At 46.6% G+C, this 14,397-nt stretch overlaps 1 protein-coding gene across 2 annotated transcripts in view; it reads left to right on the top strand.

The window, feature by feature from the left end:
• Window positions 1-14,397, top strand: part of TIAM2 (T cell lymphoma invasion and metastasis 2) — a 312,305-nt gene that overhangs the window by 247,538 nt on the left and 50,370 nt on the right. For both annotated transcript variants that reach the window (XM_030198390.1, XM_030198391.1), the window contains 2 exons: window positions 2,264-2,389; window positions 11,133-11,241. In XM_030198390.1, the coding sequence (XP_030054250.1) occupies window positions 2,264-2,389; window positions 11,133-11,241 (235 nt within the window). The remainder of the gene's footprint in view (window positions 1-2,263; window positions 2,390-11,132; window positions 11,242-14,397) is intronic.

Raw genomic sequence — 14,397 nt, 5'->3', positions numbered from 1 at the left:
GAATCGGTTATATTGCCTGAACTCTTAACTTTTTTTTCCATGAAGAGAACAGTATTCCTTGCTAACAACAGTGGGGCATAACCCGGAGAAAGCTCACTCACCTCAATCCACTCTTCAAAACTAATCCATTAGAAGACATGAAAATTAGCTTAACTATAATAGCACATCCTGATCAAACTATGTAATGGAGATAAGAAAATATTAAACTCTCCATTACTAATCATTGAAAGTAAGCTTCACACCAGTGTGTTCCAAAGGAGCATGTGTTCCAGGGCACCACCAGCTAATAGGTTTTCTGGATATCTGCAGTAAATATGCATGAGGTGGAGGCAGTCCTCCTAATGCTATATAGCGCATCACAAGTTAAGTGCCAGGAAATGGGAGTGAACAGTGGTTAAGCATGTAACTGCACTTGGGTGCTTCTTTATAGAATAGCACCTAAGGGCTAGATTTTATATATTGTACTGAGATATCTGCGCAGAAATGGAGATGTATGCTTTAATTTAGGGGTACTTTTTAGAATATGCCGAGCACTATACAGTCAATTACGCCAAATTAGGCATGGAGCGGGTGTATTCTACAACAACATTCATAGACTTTAGAGACGCCCATTCCACCCTACAGCCACGCCCATTTTTTAACTATGCAACTTAGAATTTACGCGCAGCACATTTTACAGAATACGCTTAGCAAGTAGTGCACCTAAATTTTAATGAATGCCAGTTAGTGCTCATAATTGCTTGGTAACATTCAGTTATCAGCACTTAATTCAGTTATGCGCGTTGTTATGGAATATGCACCGATTTCCATGCAGAAATCTCGGCACAATATGTAGAATCCTGGGGTAAGTGCCTTACTAGCCAATATTCAGCCTGTGGGAGGCAGGCTGGCTAAGTCCCCATGATCAGCGCTGAGTCCGGATATTCAGTGCCAAGCCGTTTCCAGTGACCAGTTTCTTTTTGGCCAGTTTAAACTTAACCGGCCAAGTTAATATTCAGCACTGGCAAGTTAAATTTAAACCTGCCAAAGAAAGGGCTGCTATTTAGGCGGTCCTATTTGGCTGCGAAACTTAGCCGGTGATGAACTGGCGTAGCTAAGGGTGGGACCCAGTAGCAGCCCACCTATGATGTGGCTGGCAGGGATCCCCAAGCCCCACCAGCCGAAAACTCCCAACAACTGTCCCTCCTGCATTCCAGCCTTCCCTCTGATGTATTCCCGCCTATGTGGAAACAGGAAGTTGCATCAGAGGGAAGGCTGTAGGGCCAGTGTGAGCAGTGTGTATTAGTTGCTGCTGGTGAAAAAGGTATGCGGGGGAGGGGGAATTTTTGAGAGACCATATGGCATGCAGGCAAGAGAGAGAGAGAGACCAATCACTTATGGGACAGGGTGAAGTTCTTCTCCTTGCGCATCTTGGGCCCATGCCCACCGAAAATTGGGTGTCTGGCTATGCCCCTACACAGAATATTTGCGGCTAGCCGGTGGTATAGCCGGTTAGCCGCTAAGCATTAATATTCAGCAGAGATAACCGGCTATCTTACAATGAATATTAGCGCTTAGTGGGTTAAGTGCTATTTAACCTGCCAAGTGCCGTTCCTGGCGCTAAATATCGGCTGGTTAGTTCATAACTGCAAGGGGGCGGGGCATGGATGGATCACACTCTCATGTGCAAAACTTACAGAATACTTAAGTTGCTTGCATAAGTGTCAGCATTTAGGTGGTAACATTCACACCCACTGTTTACATGGCATAAGTTGACAGCACCTAAATGTTGATGCACAAATGCCAACTTTATGCTTTTATTCTGTAACTGAATCAGGTGCCCATACACCGTTATCGAATACTATCTTAGAACACAGATTTTTGGTGTCTAACCTTTAGTGCCCTTTATGGAATTGCTTTAGTGTGTACAAATCTGACTCTGGTGTATTCATTGCGAATTATCCTGATAACCAGATAGACTGTGGGTTGCCCAGCACAGGTTTGGGAGTTGATCTACACCGAGATCCTTAGTTTAAACCTTCATGCGCTGGCTATTCTATTCATTGTTGCTACCTAGAGGTAAAACAAAGCTGAAGGCTTTGGGAGAGAAAAACTCCTCATCAAGAGGCAGCAAATGGAGATTAATTAGTATAGAGAAACGTCCCAAGGAGCCTTTTTCTGTTGCTCAAGTAAGCTTCCTGTCTTTGTATTTTGGGTATGATACTCTGTATAAGTACCTTACAGACCTGATCATATGCCTCCTGTTTTTCTTTGTTCTGTTTAGATGGAGTCCTTATTTGGAAGTCTACCTGAGATGCTAGATTTTCAGAAAGTGTTTCTACAGACTCTTGAGGATGGAATTTCATCAGCTTCAGATTTTAACATGCTGGAAACTCCCTCTCAGTTCAGGGTAAATACTGACTTGCTCTCTGATTTGGGGAAAGGACAGGTTGTATTTTTAGTTCTTTGTAGATTTGGTTCCTATATAAGCATGTTAAGAGCTAATGACTTTGGCTTCTACTGGGCTAAAGTTTCCCTGGAAGAATTTTTAAAAAGTTCTTTCCTTTTCCAATTTTTTTTGACTACAAATATAAAGATCTTTTTGTGCCCGCTCAGAATCTAACTGTCACAAAAATGAATAGCGAACTCTTTTTACTGATAAAATAATTTTTCTTGATTACATGAGCTGTACTATGGTGAGCAAGAAAAAAAAATCCTGTTTACTAAGCTGCGCTAGTGACTGCCGTTCGCTAATGCCGACATGTTGGCATTGCCGCACAGATTAGTAAACGGGGGAAAATTTATGTACACTATTAATGCTTTTTAAAAAACAGTTAAAGACCTTTTTGTTTCATGAGGCATTTTGCTGATTGTTAATTTTATGTTGAATTTTTATTTATTTATTTTTTAATGAGTTGCTATATGTTCATGTTTTTGTTTTATTGTTTGGTATGTTTTAGTTTTGAGTTTTATGTGTTAACTTTTATGAGTGTTAAGTTGTAACCTGCTTAGAAGTATAGGATAGGTGGGATATAAATTTGATTAAAAAATAAATAAATAGTTAAATAAGTCTCTGCACAAGAGACCAGGACGGATCACAGGTGTCCAGATAACAATAAGGTATTGCTGCCTTGCAGTCCTACTGGAAATGACACTGATAGCTGCAGCAGTTCTGCTTTGAACTGGTTTAGTGCATATGCACCGAGACTCACCAGTACATTTGAGTTCAGACTTGCAGCAGTGGAGATCTTCCTAAAGGTCAAAGGTTTGCCTCCAGATGACCTCCTTTTTCCTTACCTTCCCCGAGGAATCTTCCCATTCACAGCCTGGGACAGGGGCGTAGCCACGGGTGGGCCTGGGCGGGCCCGGGCCTGGCCACTTTTCCTCCAGGCCCACCCATCCGTGATCCCACATCTCCACCTTTGTTCTGGAGCGCTGAAATTTGAAGCAGCGCTGCGCCGCTCAGTTTGCCTAGCTCGACGCCGCCAGTCATAGAGCCGCCACTTCAGTTCAGCTTCAGCCGGCATAAGAAGAAAAACAAGCGCGGGGCCGCACCGCTGCAGGCATGCGCTGTCGGCTCTGCCTGTCCTCTGCCCCCGGAACGGGAAATTGACGTCAGCGGGAGGCAGAGGATGGGAGAGCCAACAGCGCATGACTGAAGGCTGCTGGGGGTGGCCCCGCGCTTGTTTTTCTTCTTGTGTTGATGACGCTGCTCCTGTTTCAGAGGGCCAGAGAGTGAGAGAGGAAACGTGGTTGGTAGGGGAAGGGTGTCCGAGAGAGCAGAGGGGAGAGAAAAAAAGAAGATGACGCTGGAGAGTACAGAGAAAGATGGGGAGAGAGGGGACATGGAAAAGAGCAGGGGAGAGAAAGAGGGGAGAGCCAGAGAGAGATGGAAACAACAGGGGAGAGCCAGAGAAAGGGAACATGGAAAAGAGCAGGGGAGAGCCTGCATTGTTCATCTATAGTATACCTATTTGAAAATGTTACTATTGCCTGCTTGCCCAACCTGAGGAGGTAGTGGCAGTACCCATGTACACCAGCTTACCAAGATGTGTGTAACAAAATATAGAAACCCCACACTGTGCTTCCTGTAAGCTATAAGGCAAACACAAGTATGTTCAGGTATTTGAAAAGACCCAATTACAGTCAAATCCACCCTGAAATATGCAAAGACATCTATTTTTGTGGCACAATGCCCCTGAGGCATGAATCTCTCTCAGCTGTTTTTGAGAAGATATTACCAAAATACTGTGCTATAGGCCCACATACCAACAGACCTATGTGGTCCACTATTTGCTTAACATATTAAAAAGACAGAATTTCACTATTTCCTTCATAAATTGGGTGGAGTTCAGTTTGCTGACTGGGGCGATTGATTCTGATTGGCAGAAGTTGGGTTTGGAGACAAGTCGAGGATCACAACCCCACACTTCATAAACTTTTCTCTATCACTATTCAGGAGGTGCCACCTTCCTGAGCCTGAGAGGTGCTGTTTTCAACAGATTCCTAGCTCCAAGGTTTTATAGTGTGAGCAAAAGAGCAGATCTTTGGGGCTGTGGAAAGCGGGCAACATCAGCAGCCTGCTCCCATCCCCCTCCCTCCTCACACCGCAGAACCTTCAGTGCACACACATACTTCTCCCCTCCCCCCCATCATCACAGGCACCGGCCCGGTACTGATCAGAAGCAAAATAAGAGTAGCTGTGTGGTTTAAAATTTTCCGTTCAGCACCAAATTAGGTTGATGCGGCCCAACGCACAACCAATGTCCATTTCTGCTGCTTGTGAGCAATGCTGGGCCAGGGACATAGAATGGAAGTGTGCTGGATGTCTTAAGGCTGTTGTGGGGGGAGGGAGGGTTGGATGCAGTAGGAGAGGGAGAGGAGACCCAAGTTCTTACCCAAGTTCTGGAGTGCAGGAGGTGAGAATGGAGTGTATATTGTGGGAGGGGGGTTGTGGTGGTAGTTGAGAGAGATCTCTAGGAGTATGCTAGAGGAAGGGAGATTCAGATGGGGATGGAGAGAGAACTAGGGGGAGCCTTGCTGGGGGAATGGGGAGAGAAAATTAGAGGGTGTTCACCCTGGAAAGGTGACCCACATGAAGCCTTGTTAGCAGTGGCAGAAGCAGTCCACAAGGATGCTTTTTTAGTAGAGAGGGGGGTGGGGGTGGGAGAAGAGAGGCTACTGCTGGGGAAGAGGCATTGAGAGAGGCTCCTGCTGGGGGGAATGTTGTGATGCCAGTTCTGCTGCTGGGGTGGCTGGGTAGGTGCCGAAGCAAGGCTACAGCTGCTGGGGGTAGATGAGTGGGTGCACTTCCCCACCTACCCTTAGCAGCCACAGCTTTAGCCTCTGTCCCACCGAGGCAACAACTGCTGCCTAACGCCTCTCTCAGTTGCCAGATGTGCTGCAGGTGAATAGGTGATTGGAGAACGGTACCCCTTGTCCACTTATTCCCTGCTGCTGTAATAAATAGTTTGCTACGTATCATGAATGCATGATTTATAAATGTGCATAAATCAATAAAAATTGCAAGGCATTCCAAGTCTGGCTCCTAGATCCTAAGAAAATGTGTTGAGGTCTGTCTTAAGAGCAGTGCGCTTGACAGGAAAGTGAGAATGTTACCAGAGATGGCCAAGGCATTTGATAGACCTCTACTAAGAGTCCTGAAAGAGAGCATGGTCAGCATGATATTCTCCTAGGCCCAGATGATCAAAAGCCCTGCGCTGTTCCAAACAGCGCCCTAAAAATAGCGCCGGGACAGCGCAGGGCTTTTCTGCATCGATGATCAAAGATAATGCATGCAAATCTAAGCAGCGCTATTATCTTTGATCATCATGTTTAAAGCGATTCCCTTACATGGTCTGTAGCCCCGCCCAGTGCATCCCAGGATGCAGTGGGCGGTGCTGGGTGCCGCCATTTTGGGCGTCGACTGACTGGAAGAGGAGGGAGGCAGGCAGGCTGCGTCCCTCCTCCAACACAAGGTAGGGGGGCCGGGAGGGGGCCGGGACGGGGCCAGGGGGGTGTCACGACACCACGGACCACCAGGGAATCTAAGGACAACGCTAGGGGGAGGATTTGGGGTGGGCGACGATTTCTGGGGGTTTCGGGGGCTGGAGACCCACCGGACCTCCAGCCCCCCGTTCGCGTTTGCCTTGGGGGGGAAGGGGGGCCTGCCAGCATGCAAGTGCATGCTGGACAGGGCTCACCATTCCTCCCCAATGATCCGCAAAATCTAACTCCAGCTCGGAGCTGGCATTGATTTTGCTGCGGCCAGCGACCCAATCTTTGGCGCGCTGGTCGCTGATCATTGGGGATGAATGCGTTAAGCGCCAATTAGCATGAATTTGCAAGCTAATTGCGCTAGAAGCCCTGTTTAGCATGCATTTGCATGCTACTTGCGCTGAGAGCCCTCGAGTGCACTGTTTCAGGCGCTCGAGGGCTCTGATCATGGGTCGACTACAAACTCTGGCGTTAACAGCCTCTAGCGCCAGAGTTTGCTTTTAATCATGAGGGCCCTAGTGAGGAACTTCTGAGCTCTTGCAAGAAGAAGGTCCAGCAGCAGTTTAGCAAGAGGCGTCTTTAGTTGGGGAGGAGGGATGCTGTATGCTTTCCCCCATTCTGTTAGGAAGAACCTTAATAAATTCATCATAAGAACTATTATCTTGATAGGTTTTTCTTTGCCAAAAATAAAAAAAAACAGACTTTCAATTCGGGATCCACTGTGGTTGGAGATCTTTCCAGTCATAACAGGAGCTCAGGAGCTTAGCAGAGATTGGATGGCAGAGGCGGGACTGGTGGTTGGGAGGCGGGGTTAGTGCTGGGCAGACTTATACGGTCTGTGCCCTGAAAAAGACAGATACAAATTAAGGTAAGGTATACACAAAAAGTAGCACATATGAGTTATCTTGTTGGGCAGACTGGATGGACTGTGCAGGTCTTTTTCTGCCGTCATCGTCATCTACTATGATAACATTGCAGGACCAAGGAGCATTACTCCATTCCAATCTCTAATCCTCACGATCCTTACCTAAGAACAGTGGTTCCCAAACCTGATCCTGGAGGCACCCCAGCCAGTCAGGTTTTCAGGACATCCACAATGAATATTCATGAGAGAGATTTGCATGCACTGCCTCCACTGCATGAAACACACTCATGAATATTCATTGTGAAGTTAGCGTGCGCCTAACGAAGCTCAAAAAGGGGGTACCACAGGATGTGTCGGGAGGAGGGGGCAGATAATTGGCATTCTGTGCCAACCAATTAGCGATCTACATTACTGCATGCTACCTGGTTAGCACACAGATACTGTGTGTGTAACGAAATATAGAAACTGAGCACACAGTAACTTCCAGAAATGACCATGTGCTCATAGCAACATTAGCACATAGCCACTAATACAAAATGTAGAAAACAGGCCAATGAGCAGCTGCAGTAAAAATGGCCTTTGAAGATGGGAAAGACTCATGTAAAAGCACACTAAGGCCGTTTTCTACCACACCTATGTAAAAGGACCCCCTATTTTAAATTTAAATGCTTTACTTTTTGTCTATTAGATTGTAAGCTCTTTGAGCAGGGACTGTCTTTCTTCTGTGTTTGTACAGCGCTGCGTACACTTTGTAGCGCTCTAGAAATGTTAAATAGTAGTAGTAGTAGTATGTGAACTGCTCATCCTTGGAGCAAACCTGGGTACTTGCACTGCTGCTCTCCACCCCCCCCCCCCCCCCCCCCACCCTTATCCTCTTCTGGAGTTCAGCTTGCTATAAGACTGAGGCACCCTACATCAGCAGTATTGCATGGGAGTTACCACAACTAAGCTCTGCATGAAGTTCTGTTTGGCACCGTCATGTATGACATCACTCACATCTGTCTGAACTTCTGTCCTCGGAACAGCTCTAACAGGTAAGTAACTGTTCCATCCTCATGACGTTTGAAAAATTGCTCCCTTTGATGGTAATGCTGACTATTTTCTGCTAAAATGGATGAAGTTAGCAATAAGAACTGAATTCTGCTCTACCTTTGATGCAGTGGCATGCATGAGCATGACTGAGGCGTTCTGCCTCCCCCCCTCCCACCCCGAAAATGGTACTGAAGAGATTCTGCTGTCTTGAGTTCTGAGACCCTGTGTGGGTGAAAAACACTGTTTAAAAGCAAGGGCTTAGCTATTTTTACTGCTACAGGATTATAATTAAGTTGTATGATAAAGATTAGCTAATGGTTGGTTAGAAACAGATACATTCCTTTTCGCAGAATTTTCCTCTTAGTCTTCATTTGATGACTGGTCCATTTTTTTATTTTTTTTTTTTTTTTTTTTTGAAAAGTGAAACGATTTGCACTTAACATATGGGTAGCTGTATAAGAAGTGAAGTCCGACTGTGTGCACATTCTGAAAAGTAGCCTGTAGTGATTAAGTGGCATGTTTTGAAAATATAAATGATCATTTTTAGATGTATTACTGAAGTATAACCCTGCTGAGCATGTTAAAATTCAAATGCATAGGAATTTCCATAGTACTATAGATGTGCATAATGACTGAGGCAGGAAGTATGTAAGAGCGATGCTGGGTTAGGCCAGTGGCTCCATAGCTACTACCCAGCAGATCTTCATGGGGGACTTCATTTCTTGTTTGTGCAGTCTTCCTGACGTAAAGGATGGCAATTTCTGAGTCTGCCTTGCTAAGAATTGTTCATGAACCTAGCCCCAGAAACCTGTCTTAACCTTGACAACAGTGGCGTAGCACAGGCCCACCCAGTAGCAGCACACCTATGATGTGGCTGGCAGAGATCCCCAAGCCCCATCAGCCGAAAACTCCCAACAACTGTTCCTCCTGCATACGTTGTAAATAGCAGATCTTTGCCTGCAGCAAGCATCGACTGTTACATACTGCTCGCATCGGCCCCACAGTCTTCCTTCTGATGTATTCCGGCCTATACAGAAACAGGAACTTGTATCAGAGGGAAGGCTGTGGGCAGGGCCGTGCCGATGCGGTAAGCGGGGTAAGCGCCGCAGGGGGCGCTATCCTCTGTGGGGCGCCGCCGCTGCGTGCTTACCCTGCCCTCCCGCTCCCATGTAGGAACTGCCCGCCCTCTTCTCCCCCCCAAGATCCCGTTCCTTTTTTTTTCTTTTAAATTTACCTTCCTCCGGCAGCGCAGCGTCATTGAAGGAGGTGGCGCTCCCAGTCCTGACGTCTCTAGCCTTCCCTTGTTCGCTGCTCACTGCCCCGCCTTCTTCTGACCCAAAATTGGGTGCCTGGCTACGCCCCTGCTTGACAACATTTAAGAAACGATTCTTTCAAAATCTGCTACCAGTTACTTTCATGAATGAAGTTTCCACCAGTTCTAGTGCAATTTGAAAGGGTAAAATAACTGTTCTCATCCCTTGTGCCTTTTATAAACTTCTGTCCTATCTTCTTCAAGCTTTAGAGCTGAGGCCCGCGGATATTAAAGTTACTGTGGTAGAATGAGGGACAGCAACCCTGCTTACCTTATTACAGCACTTGGCTTTCCTTGGGGAAAGGAAATGAAAAATGAATCTGAAATGTTATAGCCTGGGTAGGTGGAAGGGAGAGGTATATCTACTCCCTTCCCACTCTGAGCTCAGTTTTTTTTTTTTTGCTGCTGCTGCTGCTGCCTTTCTGAAGGTGGAGGTGAGAGGGTGGGGGTTGAGATAGAATGAACAGATTTGCATAATAAAACCTGAATGGTATATAAATACAGTCTGAAGTCACTGCTACATTCTGCTTGGTTTTTGATGGCTGGGTTTGGGGTGGGTTAGTCAGGAGCGTGGGCGTCTCTACTCAGTATAGTCTGCAGAGGACGTGTGATATGTACCAGTTAGTTTTTCCTTTTTCCAAAATGTCTTTCTCTTCTTTTAAACAGGTTTGTTATGTGATTCTGGGTTTTGGTGAAACATTCATTTTCTATTTTTTAGTTTCCCCTAGAATATTGCAAACCAGGTTGTTGCGCTTTTAATCTAAAGGTGGGTTATCTAATGTTAAATAAAGATAAACAGAAATCTGCCGACTGACTGACTACCATTAATTACGTACTTGCTAGGGTGCTAAATTATCCACAGGCCACCTTTTTGAAAATAAACCCTAGGAGTTGATCATTGTTTAGTACATAACCCTGTGGCTTGCAGTCAAGGTTGTGAAGATTGTAGAATTTTTTTCACTTATTTCAAGGTGCTAAAGTTGGTCTTGGAAGTGGAATGAAACGTGTTAGGTGAAATCTAAGAGGTAGAAAGGTTAAAAAAATGACAACTGGGTAGGACATGATATAGTAGTTGTAAGAACAATCGGTTGCTTAAACCCATGAGGACATTAGAAACAAGAGAAGCCTAACCTGGTGCTTCATTACCGTTATGATAAACCTTTCATATGCATTTCAGGTAATTTAAATGTGTTTTTAACCAGGGCCACCGAGAGGTGGGGGGGGGGGACAAAATTCCCCGGGCCCGGACCTCCAAGGGGGTCTTTCTCCTTCTTCTGCTCCCAGGCCGCCGGCGCTGCAGTCCCCAGTCTCCATCTGCCTACCCTCAGCTCCATCGACAGCCCCCTTCTGTCTTCCACCAGGTCCCTTGCATTTAAAAAAAAAAATCTCTAATGCGCAGCGCCTCGCGTCTGTGTGAAAGTGGCAGATCACCTTGGGCCTTCCCTCACTGTGTCCCGCCCTCGTCTGATGTAACTTCCTATTTCTGCAAGGGCGGGGCACAGTGAGGGAAGGCCCGAGGAGAGGCGATCTGCCGTTTTCACACAGAGGTGAGGTGCTGCTCGCTGGCGCTGTGCTGCTGATTTAGAGATTTTTTTTTTAATGCATGGGGCCCAGTGGCAGACAGAAGGGGGCTGTTGATGCAGCTGAGGGTAGGCTGGTGGAGACTGGAGACTGCGGCGCTGGCGGCCTGGGAGCAGGAGAGGAAGGCAACAGTAGTAGCGATTTGGGGGGGGGGCGGGGGCGGCCTTGCCCTGGGCCTGGCTCAGTCTCTCGGCGGCCCTGTTTTTAACTTTGAACTATGGCCAAGTGAGAGAGTGGGCTGCTGAAATGAGTATGGAGTGTTGAAGCCCATTGGAATGCATGATTCCTACTCCAGCCTTCTACAACTAACCTCTCTGGCTTGCATTCACCTCGCTAACTCCTGCCCTATTTATTTTTGTCTTTCAGAAATTACTGTTCTCCCTTGGTGGTTCATTCCTCTATTATGCTGACCATTTTAAACTTTACAGTGGCTTCTGTGCAAATCATATCAAAGTCCAGAAAGTTCTAGAAAGAGGTAAAGACTTTGCCAAATGACTCACGTAAATTTAAGTGAATCTCTGTGAATTCAGATGTTTATGAAAATGGAATCTGAGCAATATCGGATTTTTCTCTTGTCATATACTGTATATATTTTCTGTGCTGTGGCAGAGGCCCCTCCTTGTTTTTTTTTCACAGCACTTAGGGCCAGATGCACAAAGTTTTCTGTTATTAACATTTGCTTTAGATTGGTTTTAGCCATCAGATAGTTAATAATGCACAAAGGGGTTTGTGGCTCTAACAGTGCCCTTAGCAGTCATTGAGAACCCCATACAAATGTATTACAATGAGCTCATTAGTATTCTAATATGTATACCGGTGGGATGCACAGCTCCAGAGCAGCGTAATGTAACGAGAAAATTTTACAGCTGCTCTGGAGCTGTTGGACAGGAGGGAAGCACAAGCAGGCAGCCACAAAAGGCTGCCAGCTTGTGCTTCCTACCGCTCACCTCCCAGAGCCCCACTGTGAGATTCTCTCCCCCCCCCCCCCCCCCCCCAATTTTTTGAATTTCCCTGGTGGTCCCCTGACCCCTCCCCCCCGAATCCTTTTTTTTCTTTTAATTTCCCTGGTTGGACCATGACCCCCCCCCCCCCCATGAGTGCACACACCCACCCCACCCCTCCATGTACCTTTTAGAAGGTGGAGTCAAGAGAGTAGTAGCAATAGTGCCTGTTTCCTGCCTTGGAGTTTTTTTTCTTTATATGGTCCTCAGCCCCATCCAGTGCATCCCAGAATCACTGGGCAGGGCCTGGGCACCGCCACTTTGTTCCGGCGGGCACGAGGCAGGAAGGAGGAGCTGTTGCTCCTGCTTTTTTGCCTCCACCTTCTAAAGGTACACTGAGAAGTACGGTTGGGGGGTGGGGTCGGGAGGGGGTGGTTGTATGCAGGCACGGGGTGGGGGTCATGATCCACTGGCCCACACGGGAAATTTGTAAAAAAAAAAAAAAAGAGAGAGGTTGGGGGGGGGGGGGGGGGTCCTGGTCACTGGACCACCATGGAAATTTTTTTTTTTAAGTGTGGGGTAGGGTGATTGGATAGGTGCCAAAGGAAGTCTTTAGGCTACAACAGCAGGAGGTAGATAGGTGGGTGCACTGCCCCAACCACCCTTAGCAGCTACAGCTTTAGCCTGTCTCCCATTGCCGCAACAGCTGCAGCCTAATTACGGCATCAGAGCTGTGAAATGCATTTGATAGCAGCGTTAAATGCATTTGACTGCTTGGACTTGCAAACATCAGAGCGATGCACAAAGGGGGATACGTACAGCTCATTTGCATGCGATTCCCTTTGTGCATCACTGGCTGTTAATGAGTCGCTAAATTTTACCGAGGCATCCGTATTTTACTGCTGCCTTTGTGATTCGGGCCCTTAGGGCAGTGGCGTAGCCACAGGTGGGCCTGGGTGGGCTGAGGCCCACCCACTTAGGGCTCAGGCCCACCCAACAGCAGAACACATTTAGTGGTAGCTGGTGGGGATCCCAAGCTCCGCCAGCTGAAGACCTCTTCCTGATGGTGCTGAAAACATTGCTCTCCACTTCAGAAGTTTGAGCTTCCTAAGCTGCTGATACTGGCAACTGCGCATGCTCAGTTTTCACCTTATGCCTGCTGCAGGCTGCCAAGGTAGAGAGCAGTATTTTCCTGCCAGCTGAGATATTTTTTTAAGTTGGTGGGGGAGAACACATGCTCACCCACTTCTTGTCTAGGCCCACCCAAAATCTGCTGTCTGGCTACACCCCTGCCTTAGTGTGAGGTAATAACCATCCAAGCCTTAGCATACTTTCTTACTCTGGTTTTAGCAAACACTTTTGAACACTAAGGGCCTCTTTTAGTAAACTGCGCTAGCAATTCCCGGCACGGCAAATGAGGGAAGCCCATTACTTCCTCTCATTTACCATGCAGGAATCTCTATCACGGCTTTGAAGAAGCCCTAAATATCATTCCCATATGGGTTTTAGAGCTGAAAAGTGTGCTGAAAAGTGCCTTAGGTTTAACTGTGTACTGAAAGAACATGTTAAGAAACTGTTTCCCATGCAGGAAAGTTTGCAGAACTTCATGCACTTTATATGTTACATCTTAAGGCTGGTATTAAAAATCAGCAGTAAAGGTGAAATAAAAGTTTTAACCTGCATTTATTAGAATAGGAGTAAATAGAAATTTTAAAAACATTAAAAAAAAAATTCTGAGGCTCTTCCCTATCCCACCCTGCCCCCAGCCTACACCCGTTTAACACACACACAACCCCCTACACCTGCATCTCTCTCTCTCTCTCTGTATCTCATGGTCCCTTGCCACCTGCTCCTCCTCTGCTGTAGTCATTTTAAAAATTGTGTGGGTTCACTTGGGGGGAGGGGAGCTCCAGGCTAGGAGAAGAGTTGAGGGTTTTCTGGTCTCTTTTCCAGAAACTGTCTCAACTCTGGGCAACTGGGCTGGATCAGAGGGGCTCAAAGTTCTTCAATAGGGCCGACTTAAGGAATGAACCAGGTGAGATGCTGGCTAGGGTGCCAGAATCTGCATTACTGGCTCACCACTGCATATAGCTCCCAGCAAACAAAAATGGATAGGAAACTCCCTTTATAAGAGGTTTTTTTCAATAAGGCATGGTTTGTGTGTTTTGTTTGTGAGATTTCTCTGTCTGTTTTGATGTGACCTGCCTGCATGCGCTACTGGTGAAATGTAACTTTTCTCATCTTCAGAGCAACCTGTGCTTAGGAGTAGTGAAACAGGTGGGAAATCAGGAGACGAAAGGCAAATTTTGGTTCCAAACAAGGCAACTTTATTGCTAGCAAGTGAACAGCACCGAGTAGCCTCGGGACACTGTGTGTCATAAATCATCTGACGCTTACATTTATACTTCCCTACTGGGCCTGCGCATTTGGCCCCTTACACGTCATACCTGTCATGCGCAGTAAACATTTGTAGTTCTTACAGTACAAAATTGTAGTCCCAGTACGTACACACGTCATAACACTGAAATGATACTGGCAAGAAAAACGAAACTTAGCAGCTTATTCTGTACACACACAATGCTCCTTTCTAGCACAGGAGATAAGGTGCGGCTCAGGAATGCAGGGGGGGGTGTCAGCACCCTCCAAGGTCGCCTATTCAGATGGCGTTGCTACGTGCAAGCTGGTCTTGT

Source organism: Microcaecilia unicolor, chromosome 3 (assembly GCF_901765095.1).
Source record: "Microcaecilia unicolor chromosome 3, aMicUni1.1, whole genome shotgun sequence".
Classification (NCBI taxonomy): domain Eukaryota; kingdom Metazoa; phylum Chordata; class Amphibia; order Gymnophiona; family Siphonopidae; genus Microcaecilia; species Microcaecilia unicolor.
The sequence above is the reverse complement of the archived record's forward strand: the minus strand, read 5'-3'. Positions and strand labels throughout refer to the sequence as shown.